Source organism: Rhamphochromis sp. 'chilingali', assembly GCF_963969265.1.
Source record: "Rhamphochromis sp. 'chilingali' genome assembly, chromosome: 5".
Taxonomy (NCBI): Eukaryota; Metazoa; Chordata; class Actinopteri; order Cichliformes; family Cichlidae; genus Rhamphochromis; species Rhamphochromis sp. 'chilingali'.
This window is the reverse complement of record NC_137932.1, coordinates 25,637,594-25,663,355: the sequence shown is the minus strand read 5'-3', so window position 1 is coordinate 25,663,355 and position 25,762 is coordinate 25,637,594. Positions and strand designations below refer to the sequence as shown.

At 42.5% G+C, this 25,762-nt stretch overlaps 1 protein-coding gene across 1 annotated transcript; it reads left to right on the top strand.

Moving 5' to 3' along the window:
• The first annotated feature begins 1,572 nt into the window (after positions 1-1,572).
• LOC308397341 (collagen alpha-1(XII) chain-like) lies at positions 1,573-24,637 on the top strand. Its single transcript, XM_080883194.1, has 16 exons — positions 1,573-1,795; positions 2,787-2,900; positions 5,480-5,629; positions 6,283-6,402; positions 8,318-8,482; positions 8,667-8,813; positions 10,078-10,344; positions 11,219-11,408; positions 15,980-16,050; positions 16,571-16,729; positions 17,002-17,121; positions 21,109-21,273; positions 21,458-21,604; positions 22,904-23,034; positions 24,093-24,222; positions 24,431-24,637. Exons 2-16 carry the CDS (start codon positions 2,822-2,824, stop codon positions 24,439-24,441), a joined length of 2,052 nt encoding a protein of 683 aa, XP_080739320.1. The 5' UTR covers positions 1,573-1,795; positions 2,787-2,821; the 3' UTR covers positions 24,442-24,637.
• Positions 24,638-25,762: the final 1,125 nt, after the last annotated feature.

Below are 25,762 nucleotides of genomic sequence, written 5' to 3'. Positions count from 1 at the left end.
TCAGAGTGACGCTGAAAAACTAGTTCATTCATTTATAACTTCCAGGCTGGACTACTGTAATTCATTATTATCAGGATGTCCTAAAAACTCCCTGAAAAGTCTTCAGTTGATCTAAACTACTGTATAGCTCTGTGTAAATAATCATTCTGTACATTCGATAATCTTTAATCCTACAACTGTTTACAACTTGCATAGTTCCCATTTCTGTATAGCTGTATATCTCAGATTCTGTAAAGTTATTTATTTCATATTCTGTATAGTTTTTCATATTTATATCCTGTTCATAGCCTGTACATAGCTTGTACTCACTACAGCCTGTACATACTTATAGTTATAGAATATTCACAACATACTTCATACCGTGTGCATTATAACATACCATAATAGACTCATTTCTGTAATATACTCACATATCTATATTATTGCTAATATATATTGTAATATATCTATATCACTAAAGCACTTCTGGATGGATGCAAACTGCATTTCGTTGCCCTGTACCTGTGCATGTGCAATGACAATAAAGTTGAATTCTATTCTATTCTATTCTAAAATGCTGCAGCAAGAGTACTGACAGGGACTAGAAAGAGAGAGCAGATTTCTCCTTTATTGGCTTCCCTTCACTCCTGTTAAATCCAGAATTGAATTCAAAATCCTGCTCCTCACATACAAGGTCTTAAATAATCAGGCCCCATCTTATCTTAATGACCTTGTAGTACCATATCACCCTATTAGAGCACTTCACTCCCACACTGTAGGCTCGCTTGTGTTTCCTAAGAAACACAAGAGCCTTAGATCATATAGTTAGGGTTTTAAAGTTTTAGTTATTATCAATCTTTGACTCTCTTCCACAGCATGAGTTTTCCTGTTTTCCTCCCCTCATTGTGACAGAGGTTTCTTCCTGTTAAAAAGGAGTTTTTCCTTTCCACTGTTGCCAAAGCGCTTTTTCATAAGGGTTAATTGATTGTTCGGGTTTTTTCTGTTTCTTTTGTATTACTGTATTATTGTATTATTGAGTCTTCACCTTACAATATAAAGTGCCTTGAGGCAACTGTTGTGATTTGCCCTGTATAAGTAAAATCGAATTGAATTAAACTGAAAATTAATTCTTTGATCTTAATGTGATCAATCGATCTCTGTTAACGAGCCTTGTCCATGGCTTTTAAGGTGGCAGGAATTAAGCCACTGTTTAAAAAGCATTGTTTATTGACCCAGCCGTCTAACTATAGGCCAGTGTCCAGCCTTCATTAGATCACTTTTCACTCATCCAGATATTAAAATAAAAAGCAGCTGCACAACAGTTTAAACCCAACCTTTTTAATAAGTGGTGAAACTCGTATTTATTCTGCCCTGAAGGGAAACTGACATTAAAAATTATCCTCTGCGTTTTTGATATTTTTTAATAATTCTTTCCCCAGTCCTGAACTCCACCATCACTTTGTTCCTGCCCACTTCTCAACCACTCGGCATTGTCCAGTAAGGCGCGGTTAGAACTTTGGAAACTGCACGGAAACACGTTAACGTTGGCTGAAAGCTCATCTCTGTAGACAAACATCTACAAAAACGGACAATGTCGTAAGAGCTCGCGGTGGGGCAGGCAGAACTGGGAGCAGCCGCCCCTCCGACCTCCTCGTTAAGTAACAGATTGTTTGGAGACTCTTCACACTTGGAAGAAGGCTGCAGTCTAGGACCGACCACCTCACTCCCACTTTTCTCTGGCCGGAGTCTACAGCGAAGACTTTTTAAATTTTACGCTTGTTTAAGAAAAAGACATTTGTGTCCATCTCATCTGAAGGTCAGCTGTTTGGGTGCAATTTAAGGGGGATTGATTTACACGCCTTAATTTATCACCCGTTTAAAATCTGTGTGCTTTTTAAATTCTGCAATATTACTTTTTGTTGTTTTCGTTGTTGTTGTTTTTCATTCGGATTATATCTCTGATGTGCGTAATTGCGCACAGTGCCATGGCTTGATCCTCCATTACGCAAGACAGTGGGAAGACTGTGTCCTAATAGGAGTGAATATTGACAATACACAATACAATACAATTTCATTTATATAGCACGTTTACACTGAACAGTAAGCCGTTAAAACAAGGTAAAATAGATAAAACAGAGGAAACAAGCAAAAAGCATTAGTAAGTAGAGATGGGGAGAAATCATGATTATCCAGAGAAATGAGTAGCGATACGGCAGTTAATGAGCGTTGAGAATTAGCGAGGCTGAATAGGTAAGTTTTCAAGCGTGCTTTAAAGGACTGAATGGAGTCAGAGGCATGAATGGTAGAATGAAGATTATTCCAGAGGTTTGGTGCTACAAAAGTACGATCACCCCTAATCTTCAGACAGAGCCTGGGCTGGGCCAGAAGTAACTGACCAGAAGATCGTAATAACGGCTGGGAGTATAGAGCGTATTTCTCATCATGCAGAAATATTAAAGGCATGACTTTACTCTGAGAGGAAATAATATGAGCCACAGAAAGGAGAGAAAAAGAAAATAACGCAGAGACAGAAGAAAGATTCTTTTCTTAAATATTTTGTAGATTTTGGTGAATTTTAGTCTTTTATATACAATAAAGCTTATCATGTGATCTTATTGCTGCTCGTGGAATAATCATGTGACATATTTCTCTCTTCAAAGCTGCGTTTTCTGGTTGTTTTAAGCATCATGTAGATTTAAATGAAGATGAAGGTGCATTAATGAGATCTGAGGGTTCATGTTCAGGGAGTAATAATAGTCTCATGAAGTCCAGAGGATGCCTGACTGCCTCCTTGGTTTCTCTCGCAGCTTTCTTCATACTGCTGAGACCAGCAGAGTTGAAGATGAAGAGCAGGCTCTCTCTGGCAGTGGTTGCTGCCCTCATGGCACTGCTGCTGTCCTCCTCTCAGGCCCAGGAGATAGGTAAAACCGCTCTTCCACCTTCCCCTCTTCCTCCTCCTCTTCCTCCTCTTTGATCCAACACATCTGACTTCTTCCATCTCCCCTCTCCTCTTTCTGTCCTCTGCCTGCTGTGTGTAGCTGCACGTTTAGTCTAAATTAAAATAATGACTGAAGCGAACGTGTGCCTGTGAAGTGTTTTGCTTAAACTTCAGATTTTATCTCACGCGTATGATGATCCAATAATTCCATCAAAACTTAAACCTAGTTTTATTTTCACGATAGGAGCTTTTTATTTTGTATTTTTTAAAAGACATTTAAACCATTAAATATAGCCTACTGTGTGAATGTGTGTGTGAATGGGTGGATGACTGATTGTGTAAAGCGCTTTGAAGTCCTTAGGGACTAGAAAAGCGCTATGCAAATACAGGCCATTTACCATTTTACTGAGAGCAGTAATGCAGCTTAAACTTGAATGTATAGTTAAATGTGGCTTTGTGCTTGTGATTAAGATTTACAGTCAGAATTTTTCCTATGAAAGGTTCTCATGTAATGCTTCCCATCAGAGCCAAAGGATGTGCTAATCCTTGACAGAAGTTTCTGTTGTAACTCGAAAAAGACAAAAAGTGACTGCGTTCCCAACTCTGAGATCCTTGGATCCACAGCAGGATCCAAAAATGGATCCTTGGATCCATTATTCAGTGTTTTCGACAGGTCCATGTGGTCAGGCAGAGCTGCTGTAAGGCATTTTTAACATGCTGCAGAAACATAATGCTAAAATGCTGCTCTTTAAAAACAGCTGAGGGGGTTTAGGACTGATCAACAGTCATTCAGTGTGGATTTGGAATATTTGTGAGGATTTTTGTTTTTTCCACTGTGAGACATCTGGTTTGTCATTATGCATTACAACCTACACTGAGACATGTGAAATTTAAATTTTAAACAGGGGCATAGGTTACACAGTGTGTTAGGTGTGTGGATTATTTGTGGGTTTTTTTTTTTTTGTTTTTTTTTTATGACATCAGAAACAGCAGTATGCGACATTACGTGATGGCAGAGCTTCAGTTCATCCTTTGTCATTTTTTTTTTTTTTTTTAATAAATAGGACAGGGGGAATGAATGAGAGAAAGAAGGGGAGAGAAAGAAAGAAAACCAAAGGGGAGAAGAGACGGTGAGAAGGGGGGGGGGGAAGAGAGAGAGAAAAAAAAAAGAACTCCTGGGTCACCTGTATGGAGAAAAAAAAAAACAAACAACAAAAAAAACAAACAGAGGAGACAGCAAACAACAAAGAGCAACATAATAATAGAGAAAACAAAGCACCATCACAATAAACTAGCTAGTCATAGATATCAATATTTACTAAATAATAAACGATATTGTGCAGCACGCAAGATAGACAGCGCACAGTGTGCTTTGAGGCAGCAGCCAAGAAAGCTTTAGTCCGCGTCTGTGAATACCCATGTGTGCATACCTGTGTGGATCAGCATGCTTGCATTCCAAAGGTTTCTCCATGTAATGATCTGCTAGGGAGTGTGGGGGGGCCACAGCCCCATCCTCCAGGGTGTGAAGCGGGTATGGAGGAGATCAAAACTCCAGACATCCAGAGGCCCCCAGAACACAAGAGACCATGGAAGACCAACAGAGGGGCAGCCGCGCCACTGTTCCAGTAAGAGCCGAGGAGAGTCCCAGATGAGGGCTCGCCCAGCAGCCGCGGAGCAGAAGTCAGGGGGAGTTGCAGTGACGCGCCCGTGAGCTCCGCCGGCCCCCAGCTGTGCCTGAGTGACCGAGCCCCAGGCCGAGAGGCCGGGGGCACCCCACCTCCAAAGGGGGCCCGAGCGAGCCCCAGGCCCCAGGCCCCGACAAGCGGCCGCCAAGGAGTGAGCCGGTGTGTACCCGGACGCCCACCCCCAGACACAAAGAACCACCAACACACCGACACCTGAGGGAGTCCGCCACCGGCAGGGGAAGTGGTGGTGGGTGGAGATAGGCCTCCAAACCTTGGAGGGCCTGAGGTGTCCCCAGAGAGGTGGCGTCTGATACCCAACCTGACATATAGACACAGACATACAGGCACACACAGACACAAACATCCATTCCCACCCTCATGCTCTCATATGCACTCACTCCACACTCAACCAACGTGGAGACAGACATAAAGAGACGCTGTACACACAATCACACTCCCCAAGCGTACTCTACAAACCGGGTCTAGGTACCCTTGCCCCTGGAGGGGGGAATTGCACCCAGACCCAGGTGGTGTTACCCTTTTCCCTGCGGTGGGGAGAGGCAGACCACCCCGACTCTGCAGCAGCAGGGAGGCCCCACACCCCAGACCGCAGTCGGACGGCCAACTCCTCCTACTAGCCCTCCCGCTCCAGCAGGCCGCAGAGAATGGGGGTGGGAGAATTATTTGTGTTTTGTAATGTAAATCTGCTTTCTGAGTTTTTGTGATGTACTCCTCTCTCCTCTTGATGTATTTCCTCTGACTCTTTCTCACTTTTCCCTCACACAATAAGACTTTAAAGACATTGTGTCTGTTGTGTACCAGATGTCTGACCCCCCCCACTACTGCCCACCCCACCACCACCACTGTTTCTGTGCAGACACTCAGTGTAACACTACAGCGAAGGCCGACATCGTGCTGCTGCTTGATGGCTCCTGGAGCATTGGCCAAATCAATTTCCAAACCATCCGCAACTTCATCGCTCACATGGTCAGCGTGTTTAACATCGGCCCAGACAGTGTCCAGATTGGTAAAGCTTTCACTGCTGCTATCGTATACTGTATCGTATTATCATACATCGGGTCTTAGTTCTGCCCCTCAGTTCATCGTTTGAAAAAAAAGAAAAGAAGCTGTTGCAGCTCCTTCTCCCTTTAATTTTTTTCTGATCAGTTTATAAAGAACAAGTCATGTCAGTTTATTTATCTGACACGTTTAAAAACAGAAAATCGAGCAAGCAGCTGATATTAGAGATGCCATGATGGAATGATAACAATACTTTGGCTCAAAGTATCTGCTGATACTGAGTACTAATCAGTACTTTAAAAAACTTAAAGTAATAAGCTGGATTCTGTACTGTGAGAACAAAAGTGAGAAATTCATACATTAAACAACAATAATATAATAACTGTTTTAGATGTGTGACAACATCAGGCTAAATTTAAACACTGGTGTCTGAAATCTACTGAATTGATGTTCTGATCAGTCTTTGAGTCACAGGGTGCTGCATGCTGCTGTTATTTTTGAGAACAAATCAATTTAAAGAAGTAAAATTACACACTAGATAAAAGAAATTGGTTGCATTTTTTGAAGTTGACTTAATTATTTAAAATGTCATATCTTGGTATATTTTTGGAAAAGTCAGAGTTGCTGTATCTTTGGTGTTTTTCTACATTGTTTCTGCAGGTCTGACTCAGTACAGCAATAAACCAAAGACTGAATGGAACCTTAACGCCCACCCCACCAAAGAATCCCTGCTGCGTGCTGTTGCCGCCCTGCCATATAGAGGAGGAAACACGCTGACAGGTAATTTTTAATTTAAAATTATTATTATTATTATTATTATTATTATTATTATTATTATTATTATTATTATTATTACCAGCACTACCAGCACTCACAGGGTTCAGACTGATCTAGGGGCCAGCTTGGGAGCCAACTTTGATTCATTGTTATATCACAATTTATACAAGTATAGTTTCAAGGCACTTTATACAGTGAGGTTGAAGTATGTTACAGAGAGTTGGACGCTGTGGGAAAGAAAGATTCCCTTTTAACAAGAAGAACTGGGAGCAGAAACTGAGCTTAAAATTTGGCAGGAGGGCTGGAGTTGATATATTGAAGATGATGCGCTTCCATAGGAATCGATAGCTTCCATTCAAACACAAATTAATCAAGGAAAAGTTAAAGACACATTCAGTATCACCTGATCTAACAGTAAGGTTTCTGAAAAAGAAATGTTTGAAGCCTAATCCTAAAGTAGACAGTTTCCGTATCCTAAACACAAATGAGCAGCTGGTTCCATAGGAGAGGGGTCTGATAGCTGAAGGATCTCCTTTTAGAAACTCCAGGAACCACAAGCCTGCAGCCTAAGGGTAAAGTGCTTGGCTGGGATAGCAGGAGGCCTCTAAAAGGATGGATATGATAAATCCCCGAAGGCTGAAGATTTAGTCTCCTTTAAAGCTTTCCATCAGTAATGGGGGACATCTAAAAGCTGACGTGTACCGTGAACCTACACATACGGATCAGTATCTAAGGTTTGACTCTCATCATCCACTGGAGCACAAACTGGGTGTCATCAGGACGCTACAACACAGAGCGAACACCTTCCCCACTGACACAGCGGCCAGGGAGGCAGAAGAACAGCACATCAAGAAGGCCCTGAGTAAATGTGGTTATCCCAGCTGGACTTCTGTCAAAGCGGGAAAGGCACCTAAAGAAAGCTCCAGCTAATCCAGGAGAGAAGGACAACCACTGCCCAAGCAGAAACCTGTAGTGATCCCATATGTGTCAGGAGTATCGGAGCAGTTGAGACGCACTTTTTTCTAAACACCGGGTCTCTGTGGCTTTTAAACCCCAAAACACACTGCGCCAAAAATTGGTCCACCCCAAGGATCGGGTCCCCCGACACAAACAGAGTAACATAGTGTACACTGTTAAGTGCCAGGAGGATTGCCAGGATTTATACATCGGGGAAACCAAACAACCTCTGGCGAAGCGGACGGCACAACACAGAAGAGCTACCTCATCAGGCCAGGACTCTGCAGTATATTTACACCTACAGGCCAGTGGACACTCTTTCAAGGATGAGGATGTGCACATCCTGGACAGAGAGGAACGCTGGTTTGAGCGCGGAGTCAAGGAGGCCATTTACGTGAAAAGGGAAAGACCATCTCTGAATCAAGGAGGGGGCCCAAGGGTACATCTTTCGCCATCTTACAATGCTGTGATTGCAGCCATTCCCCAACTCTCTGTGAATGGTACTCATGGTCTTTGATCAGTGGGTTTTGGTCAGTGGTTGTTGATCAATTCTCATGGGAATTTGCATAATTAAGATTAAGGAACTGACCTCCCAGCCCATTGTTCCTTCAGTGGGCTGGTTTCAGTCATTATGCAAATGTACTGTTTATAAGATTGGAGAAACAGTCAGCTGAGACTGAAGAAGTCACTTGGATGAGTGACGAAACGTTTCTCCCACAAAAACACTAAGTCCAGATGAACAGATTCAACTTTTGGAGATTCTTTCAGTTTAGGTAAAAATACATTGACAAGGGCCATATTTATTCCTCTCATTTGTGGAGCAAAGTGTCAGAGAAGCATTCCTTGTTGTTTCCCTCAGATGGGTCAGGCTTGTTTCAGAAGGGCTAAACAACAGAAAAGCAGCATGCAGTGCTTTGGGATCTGCACACATAACTGAAACTTCTTCCTCACTGTGGTACAGGAATGGCTCTAAACTATATCCTCAAGAACAGCTTCAAACCCAAAGTAGGGTTGCGTCCAGACTCCCACAAAATCGGCGTCCTGATCACTGATGGAAAGTCACAGGATGAAGTCATCTTAGCTTCACAGAACCTGAGAGACAGCGGCATTGAGCTCTATGCTATCGGTGAGTGAGCTTCACTGGTTTGAAGAAAAGGAAATGAAAACACATTTGAACTTTTGGATGATTGCTACCTGCATGCAGCAATCAGGAAAAGTACCTGACTTTACTAGAATGGGCTGAAAATGATCAACCAGCAGCCACTTTAGTCATCTTCCTTCATCAAACTCATGGTTTATTTTTCTCACAGGTGTAAAAAATGCTGATGAGAATGAGCTGAGGTCCATCGCCTCTGACCCAGATGACATTCACATCTACAACGTCAAAGACTTCCAGTTCCTGGTGGACATCGTTGACGAACTCTCTGTCAACCTGTGTAACAGTGTTAAGGGCTCAGGTAGGGAAGGAGCCATTTCAGCATTGTCAGAACAATTTTAAAGATGGGCCAGTAATCCAAAAGGCTGCTCAGAGAATCTAGTTTGCATCTGATCTGGACAAGACTTCTGAGACATTTTACATTTTCTTAAATCAAATAGTGATTTATTAATATTGCTGTCTCAGAGATGTCAGTCATTGGTTTGTGGACCCTTCAACTTTACCTCTATGCTTGTCATGGGAGTTAGAAGTGACCACATTTGGATAAGAGAAAGAAGTTGTCAGCTAATGTAAATAAGATGCAACCATAAAATGTACATGCTCAGAACACTGAGTAAATAATCAGTGAGTAATCAGATCATCTTAATTATTTAATGTTATCAAGGTGCATCCATGGACCTAAACATAAACTAAGTTTTGCTATGAACAACAAACTCACCAAAACTGAAGTACAGACTTCTGGGACAGTCTGTTATTGTAATTAGCTGCACAGCAGATAATTTCATTAAAATGCTCCAAGAAGCACCAACAGCACAAGCTGTTCTAGAGGTCTACTTTAGTGATTTGAATTAGCATAGGTGAAGCCAAGTGGAGACAGCTAGTAACTACGACCGCTTGTGTCTGCACCATCCCGTTAGCCATAATGGCCACATCCTTAACTTTAAGCCTTAACAAAATCCAAAGGGGTGACTTATCCAAACAGTTGTTATCGACTTATCCCAAAGTTTTATTGTACATGTACAATGACAATAAAAGGTTTTTCTGTTGTGTTCACCACCTGTACAGATTTTATCAGAACAAGTTTAAAGAAGGATCCAAATTTTGTATCCTCCTTTTTTCAAAGCACTATTGTAGTGATTCATTAATATTGTTGGCTCATAGATGTCAGTGGTTGGCTTTTGAACACTGAATACTTGCTACCCACTAATTTATGGGATCCTTTTTGAAGCCTCAATTTTAACACTATTGCATCACCATCTGAGTTGTTATGAACTAGAGTAGACTTAGTAGAAGGGCTGCTAGTTCAGTTAATGCCACAATAAGCCACATTATTTGTGATGTGACTCGTTTTTGGAGCCAGCCCCAAGTGGGCATCGGGGGAACTGCAGATTTGAGCATTTTTCAGCCCTGCAGGTTTCTACTTTAAAACAAACCCTGGATAAGTCAAATATACTTTGTTTAGGTTTCCCCAGGAACAATTTAAAGGGGAACTGGTACAACTAGTTTCTCTTTAACGATACTGAATTATGTTGTTGCAGTATTAAAAGTGCATTCTATGTTTTCAGGCTCTGCAGATGGGAAAAGACTGAGAGTGTCAGACGAGACAGAGAAAACCATGAGAGTCACGTGGACGCCGGCGCTGGGCAAGCTGCTCAACTACCGGCTGAAGTACGTTCCCCACAACGGAGGCAAAGAAGTGGTCCAGAAAATCCCTGCAAAGGCCACTTGTACCATCATGAAGAATCTGAAGCCTGCGACCACATACAATATCACCGTTCTGCCCATCTACAAGCGCAGCGAAGGAAAAGCAAAGCAAGGAGTAGGAACGACACGTACGTTGGTCCATAGTTCAACCCTCTGAGAGACAGCACACTGCAGAAACATGTCCATCTTAGCCAAGACGTTTATACCTGTGCTCAGTCTAAAAATATGATCGCTGCTGGAACTGAACGATTAAAAAAATCTGCTGTTGGGTGGTCCCTTATTAAAAATGTAGAAGCCCTGCTTATCCATAGTTAGTAAAGTTCAAGTCTACTGAGATCAGATGTTCTCAGTAGATGCTGGATGCAATGGGCACATAGTCACTCATTCAAAGTCAATTTTTGTAAGCTTCTAATTTTAAAGGAGATCTTACATGATGAGGAAAAGTAAATCTGAGGCCCACACTAACGATGTGTGAGGATGTGTAGCCTCCAGGGTTTAATCCTCAGTACTTAAGATTGAAGAATTGTCTGTATTTTCCAGGCAGTGGATAAACCTGGTATATTTGATGATTTATTCACACTTTCTCAGAGAAACCTCACACCAAGTCACGGTGCCTTGGAAAAACATATGTTTCTTTGTTCCAAGTTGCAGATTTTTTTCCCGTTTTCCCACCAAAAATTTCATGGACTGACTTCAAGTTTAAACTACTTGTTAAGAGGAGTATTTTTCACACCACAGGTGCTGCAGCGCCTCCTCACGAGAACACTAAAATCACAGATAAACACGTGCTCAATAACACGCTAGCATTACTAACACACAGCATGACACTGGGCTTCCTAACGGTCGACACTGGGTTCAAGGAATTGTATTATGGACTAATGAGAAACTGGCTTGAATGTGGCGTGGCTGATCCTTAAAAACCTTCGCCAAGAGTTGGAGTTGTGTCGAGTTTAGTTCTAGGTTAGTTTGTCCTGAATTTCCTGCTGATTTCTTCTATTTCAGTGTCACCGTACAAGAGTCCTTGGAACCTTCTGACCTCAGAGCCCACCAGGACCAGTTTCAGAGTGTCCTGGGATCCAGCACCTGGGGATGTCAGTGGCTATAAAGTCACCTTTCACTCAAGGAATAATATTGACCTTAAGGAGCTCTTTATCGGCCCCGACGTTAACACAATTGTTGTAGAGAAACTCAGGTAAGCTTTCAGAGTTATTTCATGCCATACGTAGAGGATTTCATTTAAAAGGAAACAACAAATATGCGACAGTGAAGAAGACAATCAACAGGAAAAGGCTTAGATGGACACTATGGTAGCAGAACTCATTAAGTGCGCCTATGCCAAAAGGCACACTTATTATTATTTCTATAACTTGTGAACAGGATTTCTCATGGTTTGCTGTGTGGCAGGCATGATGACCCAAATGCAGAACTCATAAACAGAGGAGTAAATTCAAAATAGCGGCTTTAATGCTGGGAAACTTCACATCCAAATACAAAGCAAAGGAAGAAACTAGAAACAAGTAACAAACTAAAACACTTAAACATAGCTGGGACTAATTAGATATGATAAGATATGATAAGACAAGGGGAAGCAAAAATAGATACAAGGACATGAAACAAGGGACCATCGAAGTAAAACAAGCAAGAAGAAAAACAGAGTCCAAGGCACAAAACTAGGCACAAGAGTCCAAATAACAAGGAAGGTGGCAGTGTTGTGGGTGAATCAAATCTGGAGGCCGACAGCGTGGAAAACGGTGGCAGCGCAGGCAAAGAAGATCCGGAGGCCAACTGATGGTGGAGTGGCTACCACAGGCAGTTGATTGGTGGTTGAGTGGTTGATGGAGTTGATGGTTTGACACATTCTCAAGAGTCACCAGCAGAGATGGGAACCGAGCCCCCAATGGGAACAGACAGCAGGTGCGGCTCACCTGAGCCCCCACCGGGAACAGACGCAGAGCCAGCAGGTGCGGAGACCTCTGGTTGAACAGCTTAGCAGGTGGCTGAGTTGATGACTGACCAGGTGGCTGAGCAGATTCCTGAGCTAGTGACTGAGCTAGAGATAGAAGCAGTGGTTTAGTGGTGGTTGAGCCAGTTCTCCTGAGCTCCCAGAAAATGAGAGAAATGTCTGGACAAGCTCACCTGAGCCTCCAGTGGAGACATTAACAGGTGAAGGCCCTTGCCGGGTGCTAGCCACTCCACCCGAGGAGTAGGTATGGGTTCGGAGGTTGGCTGTGTCCTGGCAGGCCTCACCTCAGGGACCGGCACAGGTGCCGGGAGAGGGGACACCGGTCACTCCCACCCAAGGAATAGGTACAGGTGCAGCAGTGAACTGGTTCTTGGCCGCCCTCACCCTGGGGACTGGAACAGACAGTGGCAACAGCTGGGCAGCTGCCGTCCCCACCTGAGAAGCTGGTACAAGTGCAGGGACTAGCAGAGCCTCAGCTGGCCTGGAAAATAGAGCAGGGACCAACCAGGGCCTAGCCCCCCTCACCTGGGAAACTGACTCCGGTGTAGGTGAAGGCTGGACCAGGAACAGGAACAGAGTGAGGCAGGGGAGCAGGCTCGGATGCAGCGAAAATAGGTTTTAGACCTTTTCCACCACGATGAACAGTTTTGAATGTCGAGAAGAGCAAAAGAAAAATAGTCATTTTCATTAACCACTGGCAGTTGCTCAGTGAATTAAGAGTGTCGGCGGCGTAAGCACCGCTTTGTCCGGGGGACAGAATTGAGCTGTGCCTCCAGTGCGCAGGAGGATTCCCAACTGAAGTGGACGAGGTTTGGATGCTCGCGGAGCAGCAGGTGGAGTTCTATGGAAATTCTGCACACCTACGAGAGCCAGATGTAGGACTCATAAATTCAAAAGAGTTTATTAGTCCTACACTTTGAGTAAACTCAAAACGGCAGCTTTAATGCTGTAAAACCTCACATCCAAATACAAAGCAAAAGAAGAAACTAGAAACAAGAAACTCAAACTAAACCACTAGAAAATAAACCAGGAACTCAAAACTAGGAGTCGACTTGGCACATTGAGGGAAGAAACACACAGCATAGTGAGGGTGCAACACAGAAAAAAACAAGGAAAATGCATGGCTTAAATGCACAAGGGCGCAACGAGGGAATGGGAAACAGGAGGGAAACACAGCTGAGACTAATTAGACATGGGAAACGAAACTAGATACACTGACATGAAACAAGGAACCGACAAAGTAAAACAGGAAGTTTAACACAGAGACAGTGAAACAGAGAGACATGACTGACCGGGGAGACATGACCGAGGGAACAAGGAACATGGAGACAAGACATGAATCATGGAACACAGGGAGGTCATAAACTAAAAGCTAAAAAACACAACAAACTTAACATTTAAACAGAAAACCATCAAGATAACTCAAAACCATGAATAGCAATAATCAAGGAATACAAATAACACTGGGTCACGGAAGGCCTTCCCTTAAAAAGACATTTGGATGGGAGCACATGTTGTTCTAAAACTTGTAAATACCTTTCAGCGTTGATGGTGCCTTTCCAGATGTGCAAGGTGCGAATTCTAAGGGCATTAAACCCTCCTCATCCTGTCAGAAATGCACATTTTTTAACTGAGTGCTGTTAACATGCGCTCCCTTTCCTCTTTAGTCTGGGGAATATGGTGTCCATGTTTTTTTTTTTTTTTTTTTAAATCACTTCTGATTCATCTGATCACATAACAGTTTCCCTCTTTGTGTCATGGTTATTGGTCCTTTCGACCCAGCATTTTGAGTTTCTTATGTTTTTATAACATTTTATGGTTTATTATTTAAGGTTCATATAGGTAATCCCAAGTTTATTCTATATTAGCTTTTGTGCATTTTGGCTCCTCTCGTGTCTTTGCCCTCTGTGGCCCCTGCTGTGTATATGTGTTTGTGCCTTGTTTCCCTCTTCTGTGCATGTTTTCCTCCTTGTGTTCCATTGTATGTTACCCTTCATGTCTCCTCTTTCCTGTTTCCTGTTCCCTTGCTCCCTCTTGTCTGCCTTTCCTCCACTCCTCTGTCAAACTCACGTGTCAGTCTTGTGTTCCTCCGTTTCCTGTTTTACTGTGACGGTCTCGTGGTTCTGTGTTTGGTGTGTCTAGATGTGCTTCCACTGTGGTGTCATGTTAATTTGTGTGAGCTGTGTTCTCCGTGTGTTCCCACTTCCCTCGTTATCCTCCTGTGTATTTATGTCAGCGTCTCCCACAGTTCTGTGTCGTGATCTCCCTTATGTGTCTGTGAAGGTTCTCAGTCATCCAGGTCATCGTAGTCAAAGGAGCTTGCAAAGAAAAGCATCTGGACTTCTTTAAGTTGCTTGAAGACGTTTCACCTCTTCAAGCAATTCGCATGATAAGGTGGGGCCAGGTTTCACAATGAACACACCCGAAACTCTGGCTGATTGGGACCCACGCCCAGTTTCACACCTTGGCTCAGGCGATTAGAGGATCATCAGGGGGTCCTTTTGTCCCTCTGTGGGGGGTCACTCCCACTAGGTTTATATCTGGGACTCTCCACCATTTGACCTTAGAACTGAAGAAGCTTCTCGGATGAGAGATGAAACGTCTTCAAGCAACTTAAAGAAGTCCAGACGCTTTTCTTTGCAAGCTCCTTTGACGATCTCCCTTATGGTTGTGTGTTTCTCCACGTGCTTCCCTGTGTGTTTTATTCATATAAATAAAGCTGTGGTTTATTTTTTTAGTTTACTTTCACCTCTCTGAGTCTGTGCTAGGGTCCTTTCCTGCCTGCTGCATAGCCAAATTATGACACTTTGTCTTAGTCCATTTTAAAAGAGCTTCGGCCCAGAGAAGACAGCAGCATTTCTGTTAACTTATAAATCTTTCTTTGTATGGTAGAGATGAATGGATGAAAAGAGGAAGTCCACAGACAAGTTTCATGGAGGACATTCAGAGGGTTGATGTGAGAGAAGATGTAAGGGATAGGGTGAGATGGAGGCAGATGATCTGCTGTGGTAAAAAAACAAAAAAATTAATGTGGTTAAAGATAAGGGATACATAAGATAAGGGTTAGATAGTGACTCTAACAACTTGCTATGAAAATACAGGTTATGGGTTCCTACAGGAAGGCTATAGCCAACTGGATACAGTACATGAAAGTAGACTACTAACCTTTTTTACAGTGTTCTTCCATATTACTTTATGATTGCACAAAGACTGATAGAAATGTACATTTTTACACTAAAATCATTCATTTTGATGTGCGGAAGTTGTGTTTCTGTGCTTAGACTTTGTGTATATGTGTTAAACACATAAACAGTGCTAATGTTTAGGTAGCAACTTAGCTAGCTGAATACAGGATACAAGGTTGATGCATAGTAATAAAAACCGTAAAGCTTTTCCAAAAATAAACTTTTGTAGTCTACATTGGTACAATGATTGCCGATTGTATTCTGATTACAGCAGGCATGCTGTAAAACAACAGGTAAAACCTCCCAAATCTGTGTTTTAGCACTTTAAGCTAATGTAACGTTTTATAGTGTATCTACTAAACTTACAATTTTCTTTTGTCTGAGTAACACTGAACACAAACACATTGTTTTCAGAGAAAACTCCTTCAAAGGGAATCTCTTAAGGGGTAAAGTTACATCTCAGTTTGGAGTTAAAAAAGTAAATATTGGTAAATGGTTTACCACTTAGGTTAGTTTTATAGATTTTATAATCCAACTTGTTGTTATTTTGTGTGTGGGTTTTTTTGTTGTTGGTTTTTTTTAAATGCAAAAATATAATAGAGCTTTTTTTTTTAGTTTAAAGTGTGCAGGAGATGAAAAGCCGACCCTCACGGATGAACCCAAATCTCCTCCTCTAGATCCTTCTGGTAAAAGCCGCCAAAAAACTTCTCACCGCACTCGTTAGCAGGCCTGCAGAGCAGACGCTCTCTGATCTCTGACATTGAAGTCAGAGATCAGATTAGTGCCAAGACTTTGATTTATATGTTCTCACGCGGAATTGAAGTCGCTGTCGCTTTGGGACTGAAACTTGGCACAGATGATTACGATTGGATGAAATTATATAGAGATGCTTGCCTCACATTACACTCACACAGGGATAGCACTATCCTTACTATCTCAGTGTGAGTGTAATGTGGAGCAGAGTTATATTTGATCAAGTGTTGACATGAACATATATAAACTGCACAACTGACCCCCTCATATGCTACAGCACTGAGCTTTAATGGCATCACTATAAGCATATGTCTTCATTAGCTCCTTTTAGAGCTACATTAGATTACTCCTGAGCTCTGGATCTATTGACCAAATGTGTCTTTAGTCATGCAAAAGTAGAAATTTCCTATTGATAAGGTGTCTCACTAACCTCCTCTTCTCCCAACACCACAGTCTCTGCAGACACTCAGTGTAAGACCACAGCAAAGGCTGACATCATGCTGCTAGTCGACGGCTCATGGAGCATTGGGCGCAAAAACTTTAAAACCATCCGTAACTTCATCGCTCGCCTGGTCAGCGTGTTTGACATTGGCCCTGACAGAGTCCAGATCGGTAAAGCTTTCACTGTTGTTACTATAACAACAAGACTCACATGGAGGGATGTTTTCCTCCAGACAGCTGTCTCTCAGTATTTGCCTAACCTGAACCTCTTGTAATCTCAAGATATTCTGCTCATATCTGCCCATTTTTATTTTTTAAATTTACTAGAGTAGCTTTGCATGAGTCACAATTAAATCTACCCTAATCTAACCCTAAGCTCTGTCTGAAATAAGCTATTTAACACCAAATCAGAATTGCTTTATCTAGTGTTGTATTTTCTGCAGGTCTGGCTCAGTACAGCGGTGACCCAAGGACTGAATGGCACCTGAACACCCACCACACCAAAGAATCCCTGCTGAATGCTGTTGCCAACTTGCCATATAAAGGAGGAAACACCATGACAGGTTTTTTTTTTTTATTACTTTGGCCTTGCTATCACTGACATGGGTGCCAGTGTGGGAGACAAATTTAATTCATTTGTATATACTGTGCTTTCAAAGCACTTTACATAGGGCCAAACCCTTGGTGTGAGACTCAGCCACAGTGGAGAACGATAAGCTCACTTTTAAAAGGAAGAAACTTCAGACAGGTATGAGAAAGACAATGGACAAACTACCGGAGAGAGTAGACACAAAGTTAATGAGATGCAGCAGGGCAGAAAATTCATGGGGATTGAAAGAGAGGCAAGACACACTAAGAATACAAGGTAATAATTCAACAAGACTTTTATGTTATTACTCAGTTTTATCGGTTGAAGGTGAATGGGTTGCGTGAAGATATAAGCAGGATGATGAGGAAGAAGTGAACCAAGGAGAGACACAGAAGTAGTACAAGTTAAAAGCGACAATACACTGGGAGCAGAAGCTGAGATGAAGCTGAGCATTGAACAGCTAGAAGGAAAATCTGATATATTGCAAGATGATGATCTTCCATGGGAATCCATACCTACAACTCAAATACACCCACATAGATTAAATGCACTTCAAGTCCTTGAAACGAGGAACCAAAGCTATGTAAAGCGCATGTTCTCGCATTAATATAGGACGTATATTAATAGGTCTGCAATCTACTTGGCAATTGTGTCAGTTAATATTTTTGAGGTAGACTTACTGTGTCCCCGATGCTCTGTGAGTGGTTTGTCGCAGGCTGGATGACGCGTTAGCCAAAGTCCTAGCTGCATCCCCGACTAACGTATGCTTTGCGTCAATGTGATATTTTATGATGGAAGCGCTTTGGTGAAAGAAAATGCACAATGTGCATGATACTTTATGTCGGTCAACTTTTCCTTCTTATTTTTTTTCATACTCAAATTTCCCATTGAGAGGGCCAATGTGCGTTTATCATCTTCCATATTGAGTTGATTGGTTCAGCAGTCACTACCAGATCAACTGCCCATTTGCGCGTGTGTGAAGGTGCTTGGACAAACTGCCCGAAATGCATTGACAGAAACATTTCAGGGATTTTGAGTTATTCTGCACTCCAGATGCGTTAATATGCGTTAGAAATTTTAATCGTGTTGACCGTGATGGCGGATTAATTTGCTTTAATGCGTTAATTTTTACAGCACTAATATATATAAATAAGTAAACTATATACACAGTGTATGAGTCACAGAAACATTATATTGGTGCGTAGAAAGGCAGTAATACAATATAATATATAAGTAAGGATTGAAGGGCTATGGTCATTTAGCATGGGGATAGTAATTGCACATCTGCCAGACCAAACTATTGCACATATTGCACAGGGGCCAAAATATTGCACAGAAAAAGGGAAGACGAAAATACTGCATATGGAATGGTAGCAACATAGTCAATAGCAGCGACAGAGTGATTGTGTGGGAGAAGTTTGTTCACACTCTTAATTTGCATTGAGAGTTGTGATAGCTGACAGGAAGACGCTCTTTTTTTAGTCTATTGTTTTTGCACCTGATGGATCTGAACCTTTTTCCAGAGGGCAGGATGTTGATGAGGTGGTGGTTTTATAATCACATTGGCTTTGGAGAGACATCTCAAGCTGGCAATGGAGTCCAGGGGGGAGAGTGGACAGCCGATCACATTCTCTGCAGTTCTGATGACTCTCTGGAGTCTCTTCTTATTGGCTGTTGTGCAACCAGCGTACCACATGGAGATGGCATGCATCAACACACTTTTGATTGTGGCTTGATAGGAGGACACTAGTAGGTCAGTCTGCAGCCTCTTCCATCTCAGAACCCTCAAGAAATGGAGGCACTGCTGGGCTTTCTTCACTAGGGCTGATGTGTTTGTGGTCCAAGATAGGTCCTTGGAGATGTGGGTACAGAGGAACTTAAAGAAGGGCAGCCTTTCCACATAGTCACCCTTTATGGATAGGGGAGGGGGATCAGTTTTTGTCTTAGGAAGTCCATGACCACTTACTTGGTTTTCCTGGTGTTTAGGGTAAGGTTATTGTAGTTGCACCATTCTGTCAGATGCTGGACCTCATCTCTGTAGGCGGTGTCGTCATTGTTGGTGTTCCTGAAGGCTCTGAATGTTGTAGCACTGTCTTGGTTGACATGTCTCTACAATGATGCATGGCAGATCAGGGCAGTAGTTCCCATCTTTAAGAAGGGGGACCGGAGGGTGTGTTCCAACTATAGGGGGATCACACTCCTCACCCTCCCTGGAAAAGTCTGTGCCAGGGTGCTGGAAAGGACAGTCCATCCCTTAGTCGAACCTCGGATACAGGAGTAACAATGCAGTTTTTGTCCTGGACATGGAACACTGGACCAGCTCTTTACCTTCTCGAGGATACTTGAGGGTGCATGGGAGTTTGCCCAACCATTCTACACGTGTTTTGTGGACTTGGAGAAGGCATTCAACCATGACACTTGGAGTGTCGTGTGGGAGGTGCTTTGGGACTATGGGGTGTCTGGCTCATTGCTACGGGCCATTCAGTCCTTATACAACCATTGCAAGAGCTCCAGGCTTCCCTTGGTCACCGGACATGTTCGTAATCTTTATGGACAGAATTTTAGACGTAGCCAAGTGGCAGAAGACTTTCACTTGGTGATGGCCTTTAGCTCGCACTGGAACAGTTCGCAGCTGAGTGTGAAGTGGTGGGAATCAGCATCTCCCAATCTGAGGCCATGGTCTTCAGCCGGAACAGGGTAGAGTGCAAACTCCGGGTCAGGGCGAGCTCCTGAACAAAGTGGAGTATTTTAAGTATCTCGGGATCTTGTTCATGAGTGACGGGAAAATGGAGTGGACAATCAATAGACGGATTGGTGCTGTGGCTGCAGTGATGCGGATGCTGCTCCGGTCCATTGTGGGGAAGAAAGAAGTTGAGTGATTTACCGGTCGATCTACATCTCTACCCTCACCTCACGAGTTTGGGTAGTGACCAAAAGATCAAGGTCGTGGATGCAAGGAGCGGAAATTAGCTTTCTCCGAAGGGTGGCTGGCTTGTCCCTTGCTCCCTTGCTGTATGAATAGGAGCTACTGCTCCTAAACATCAAAAGGAGTCAGTTGAGGTGGTTGGGGCCTCTGACAAAGATGCCTCCTGGGTGAGGTGTTCTGGGCATGTTCCACCGGGAGGCTGCCCCTTTACTGCCCAGGGCAGAATCAGGACATGCTGGAGAGATAAAATCTCTTGGCTGGCCTGGGAATGTCATGGTGTTCCCCCGGGCAAGCTGGAGGATGTGGCCAGGGAGAGAGAGGTCTGGGCTTCTCTGGTTAGGCTGCTTCCTGTGTGCCCTGGCCCCAGATAAGTAGAAGAAGATGGATGGATGGAGATTAATAAAGGGTTTAACTTTAAAGCGATCATAATGCACAAGTAAAAAGGCTGCAGCCTGACAGCTCATCAGTTTGTTACCTGTTGAAGTTCAGCATCTCCCTGCTAAGTTGGGGTCAGCATTCACGCAGCTTTCACTCTGGGTTCTTGGCTAGCTTAGTGTTAGCATGTTGTCTGGCTGGCTTAGCATTAACATGCTGTCCGTGCAGATACTTGCAACAAGCCAAAGTTGTGTTAGCAGCTTGATCCAGCTGTTTCTTTCCTAGAAGCAGTCTCCACTTTGCCATCAAACTCTTGTCCCATTGTTCAATAAAAATAAGAGTAATGTCCATATCAACACTCTTAGACTGTGCCACTGTTTTCGTCCTCTGGCACGTGAACTGAAATCAGCTGATTGTGGAGCATGTGTAAGAGAAACCGCTAAGTGGGATCAATAGGGAAGCGGACTAACAATTCTGGGGAATTCAATTACAAGAAGCAGTTCTCGATTCCTATCCCTGATAATGGACACATTCAGCATCACCTGATCTAGCTGTAAGCTTTCTGATGGGTCAGGTTTGTTTCAGAAGGGTTAAAAAACAGAGAAGCAGTGCTTTGTTATCTGCACACATAAATGAAACTTCTTCCTCACTGTGGTACAGGAATGGCTCTGAACCATATTCTCCAGTACAACTTCAAACCCAACGTGGGGTTGCGTCCAGACTCCCACAAAATCAGCATCCTGATCACTGATGGAAAGTCACAGGATGAAGTCATCGTAATTTCACAGAACCTGAGAGACAGCGGCATCGAGCTCTATGCTATCGGTGAGTGAGCTTCACTGGTTTGAAGAAAAGGAAATGAAAACACATTTGAACTTTTGGATGATTGCTACCTGCATGCAGCAATCAGGAAAAGTACCTGACTTTACTAGAATGGGCTGAAAATGATCAACCAGCAGCCACTTTAGTCATCTTCCTTCATCAAACTCATGGTTTATTTTTCTCACAGGTGTAAAAAACGCTGATGAGTATGAGCTGAGGTCCATCACCTCTGACCCAGATGACATTCACATGTACAACGTCTACGACTTCCAGTTCCTGGTGGACATCATTGACGAACTCTCTGTCAACCTGTGTAACAGTGTTAAGGGCTCAGGTAGGGAAGGAGCCATTTCAGCATTGTCAGAACAATTTTAAAGATGGGCCAGTATTTCAAAAGGCTGCTCAGAGAATCTAGTCTGCATCTGATCTGGACAAGACTTCTGAGACATTTTACATTTTCTTAAATCAAATAGTGATTTATTAATATTGCTGTCTCAGAGATGTCAGTCATTGGTTTGTGGACCCTTCAACTTTACCTCTATGCTTGTCATGGGAGTTAGAAGTGACCACATTTGGATAAGAGAGAGAAGTTATCAGCTAATGCAAATAAGATGCAACCATAAACTGTACATGCTCACAACATAGGCAGAGATACCTGCTAATGAGCGCTAACTAACAGATAAAACATGTGAATAAGCAGGTCATCTTATTTATTTACGTTTATAGAGGTGCATCCATGGACCTAAACATAAACTAAGTTTTGCTATGAACAACAAACTCACCAAAACTGAAGTACAGACTTCTGGGACAGTCTGTTATTGTAATTAGCTGCACGGCAGATAATTTCATTAAAATGCTCCAAGAAGCACCAAACAGCACAAGCTGTTCTAGAGGTCTACTTTAGTGATTTGAATTAGCATAGGTGAAGCCAAGTGGAGACAGCTAGTAACTACGACCGCTGTGTCTGCACCATCCCGTTAACCATAATGGCCACATCCTTAACTTTAAGCCTTAACAAAATCCAAATGGGTGACTTATCCAAACAGTTGTTATCGACTTATCCCAAGTCGATTGATCTTTTTTTTTATATATATATATATATATATATTTATATCAATCTGTCTTTACTTCTGCTGTAAAGTTGGACATTTTATCATGGAAGTCTATAGGAACTGACTCACTTTTTGACTCTGCCTCAAGTGGACACTAGTGGAAATGCAGTTTTTGGCACCTCACACCCAGAGGCCGATGCTTGGTATTATTAGGCAAACACATATTCATCCAGGATTTAAAACAAATGAAGCAGAAAGTTTACAGCAGTGTGATTTAAATGTAAGATTTTAAAGTTTAAAACTGCAATTTTCACAAGTAAATAGCTGATCAAAGCTTTTTATACAAATCAATATTTAAATACTGCTCTGTCATTTTTAGACATTTTAGTCATCACTGGTGGTGAAGGTCACATGGAAGTGTAACCAAAACCCAGTTTTTAAGTGAAGCAGATGGTCAGGAGTCTCGCTGTCAGAAGAGTGAGAATAGCGAGGGCAGGTTTATGGCGGCAGAGTGGTAGTGGGTTTAAAAAGGAAAATACTGAACATGCTGTCCTTTCGTTCCTTTTTATGTCATACTCTAGAGGCACCCACCAATCTGGTGACCTCAGAGGTGACACAGAGCTCCTTTCGTGCCACCTGGACTCCACCCAATGGCACCGTGGAGAAATACGATGTCACTTACATGATGACAGCTGGGGAACGCATTGAGAAGGTGAGATTAAACTCTCCCCCTCATGTTAGTTTGAAACAAGAGTATGAAAGTTTCTGATTTCAACTGTCACAATAAATTTAATTCATATTGATGATAAAGCTGTTATTTAATTTATCTTTAACAATCAAAATATGAAAATGTACCCCAGAGGATATACAGCATTAACCCATGCGCTAACCCGTGTGCAAAATCAGTTATTTTGGTAGATTGTTCTAACGCTGCACCAGGAGAATCGTTAAACTTAACTCGTTAATCGAGTTCTACTAAAAATAATGTTTAAATGTCTCAACACCTGTCATGGTGCTACAGAATTAAGCAGTGAAACAAATGACTTCAAACTTCCAACTCTTTGTGGCAGCCCTCCTGTCTGGGGTGAAAAAAGTACAAAGTGTGATGTTTCTGTTTGGTACTGACTGACTTGATCTCTGTGTCAGGAATATTTCTTAATAATTCATTAACAATCGCTGGACAAGGACAATTAAAAATAGATGGTGGCACTGTTTGTTGGCCTAATGATGTCATCAAATCAATATTAATGAATAAAAAACAATAAAAGAGGCTGGGATGGACTTAGCAGTAACTGTGGACCTTACACGGTAGAGGGAGGATGAAAAGAAATAGTGTGCCAGCTTCACACCTTAAGTGCTGGCTCATCCTTCTGTAGCCAAGTCAATCAGCCTAAGGCAATGTTTAACAGTGACATAATCCGTTATCCAAGTGACGTAAATTTCATCATCAGAGCATTAACATGTTGCAAGACTCCAACCAAACATGTGTAAAACAACCTGAATGTTTAAGAGGGCAGACTGCTCGTCCATAGCATGTGCACTTCTCTGTCCACAAATAAGCACACTGTCACCAGCTCATGAACGCAGCACAATAGATTTAGGCTCAGCAAACTATAATCATCTAATGATTAAAAGGTGAGAGCTGTAGTCCTCTCGACATCCCAAAGGTGAGTCCAGCTGTTGGTTTGAAGTATTCTTCATTAACTCGAAGAATACTTCATTAACTCGTTCACTGGTCACAGAATAAGAACCAATCCTTTATTGTTTCAGCTGCAAGTCAATGGATCGGTGAGCACGGTAGTGCTAGAAAATCTAAACCCTCTGACTGAGTACGTCATCAGTGTTTACGCTGTGGTTGGCAAGCAGAGCAGCGAGCCTCTCAGGGGCACCGAGACCACCCGTGAGTGTTTCCTCTTCTGCTTCTCTGCTGCTGGGTGTATGGACATGTTACAGTCTGTAATGTTGGTTATACAGAAAACTTAATACAAAATTAAAGAACAAAAAATAATGCATCATTTTATTTAGTACATGGAAACTATGTTTGGTGTTCAGATTAACGCGCACAAAAAAGTACATTTTAATCTTCATCTTTGAACTCTTCCTTTCAGGAGATGGATAGGTGCCATTTGAGCTGGTGGAGGCGTCATTCAGAAGGAAGTTTAACTCCTCTGCTTCAGCCGTATGGTCCCAGTTCCCCCAAACCAGTCAGCCACTTAAAAATACTCCATCTGTGTTGGACTACGTGTTTCATGTTGTGGCATTTCAAAACACATTTATAAATGTGACCACATTACAATTCTTGTACTCTCTCTCTGTTGACCTGAGGATCAATAAAAACAACATGGCTCTCATGATCAACAAACCAGTTTGTGGCTCTTTGTGTGTAGAATGGCTGACTGTTGGTGGATAAAGGTAAATAAATGGTAAATGGACATAGCGCTGTGCTACTCTCCTGGGGCACTCAGAGCCTCATTCGCCCATTCATACAAACACCTTCTTCTGTGCTTTCAAGTGCTTTCTATCTAATATTCACACACAGTCATACTCCAATGGATGCATCAGAGAGCAACTTGGGGTTAGTATGTCGCCCAGGTATATTTGGCATGCAGACTGGAGCAGCCAGGGATCAAACTGCCAACCTCTAATCCCACTCTACCTCCTGAGCTACAGCCACCACATGAGTGAAATGTAGGACTCCAACAAAAATGTTTCACATTTTACCACTCAAGGTTCAAGGTTCTTTATTATTTGTCACATGCATAGTTATACAAGTATAACACACAGTGAAATGTAGCCTGACACGCTCCTCGACATGTGCAAAAATTGGGGGGGGGGGGGTGTAGAGGAAGAACATTATATATATATATATATATATATATATATATATATATATATATATATATATATATATATATATATATATATATATACACACACATATAGTATATACACTGGGTGAATGTGCAGTAGTAGCAGCAAGCAGGTGAATTCTGTACATTAATATGGATAGATATCTGACTATTTTACAGGATAGACAATATAAACATATTTAAAATTAAAGGAATTGAAATGTACATTGTTCCTTGGTTTAGTGTCTGGAAGAGTCCTGTCTCAGTCAATTATAGATGATGTGAGAGGGCGGGTGTGTGTGTTTAGGGCACGGATGGCTTGGGGATAGAAGCTCCTCTTGAGTCTCTCTGTCCTTGCCCGGAAGATGCAGAACCTTCTACCAGATTGCAGAAGTTGGAACAGTTTGTTGCCTGGATGGGACGGGTCCATCAGTATCTGCGCTGCTCTAGTCCGGCATCTCCTGGTGTAGGCCACTCAAGGCCAGATTTACTAGATGGGGTAAAACAGTGCGTGAGGACAATCCCTATTGCTATTCTTTAACCATAAACCCAGTCAGTTCATTTCAATATGATGAAAATAATCTAATACAG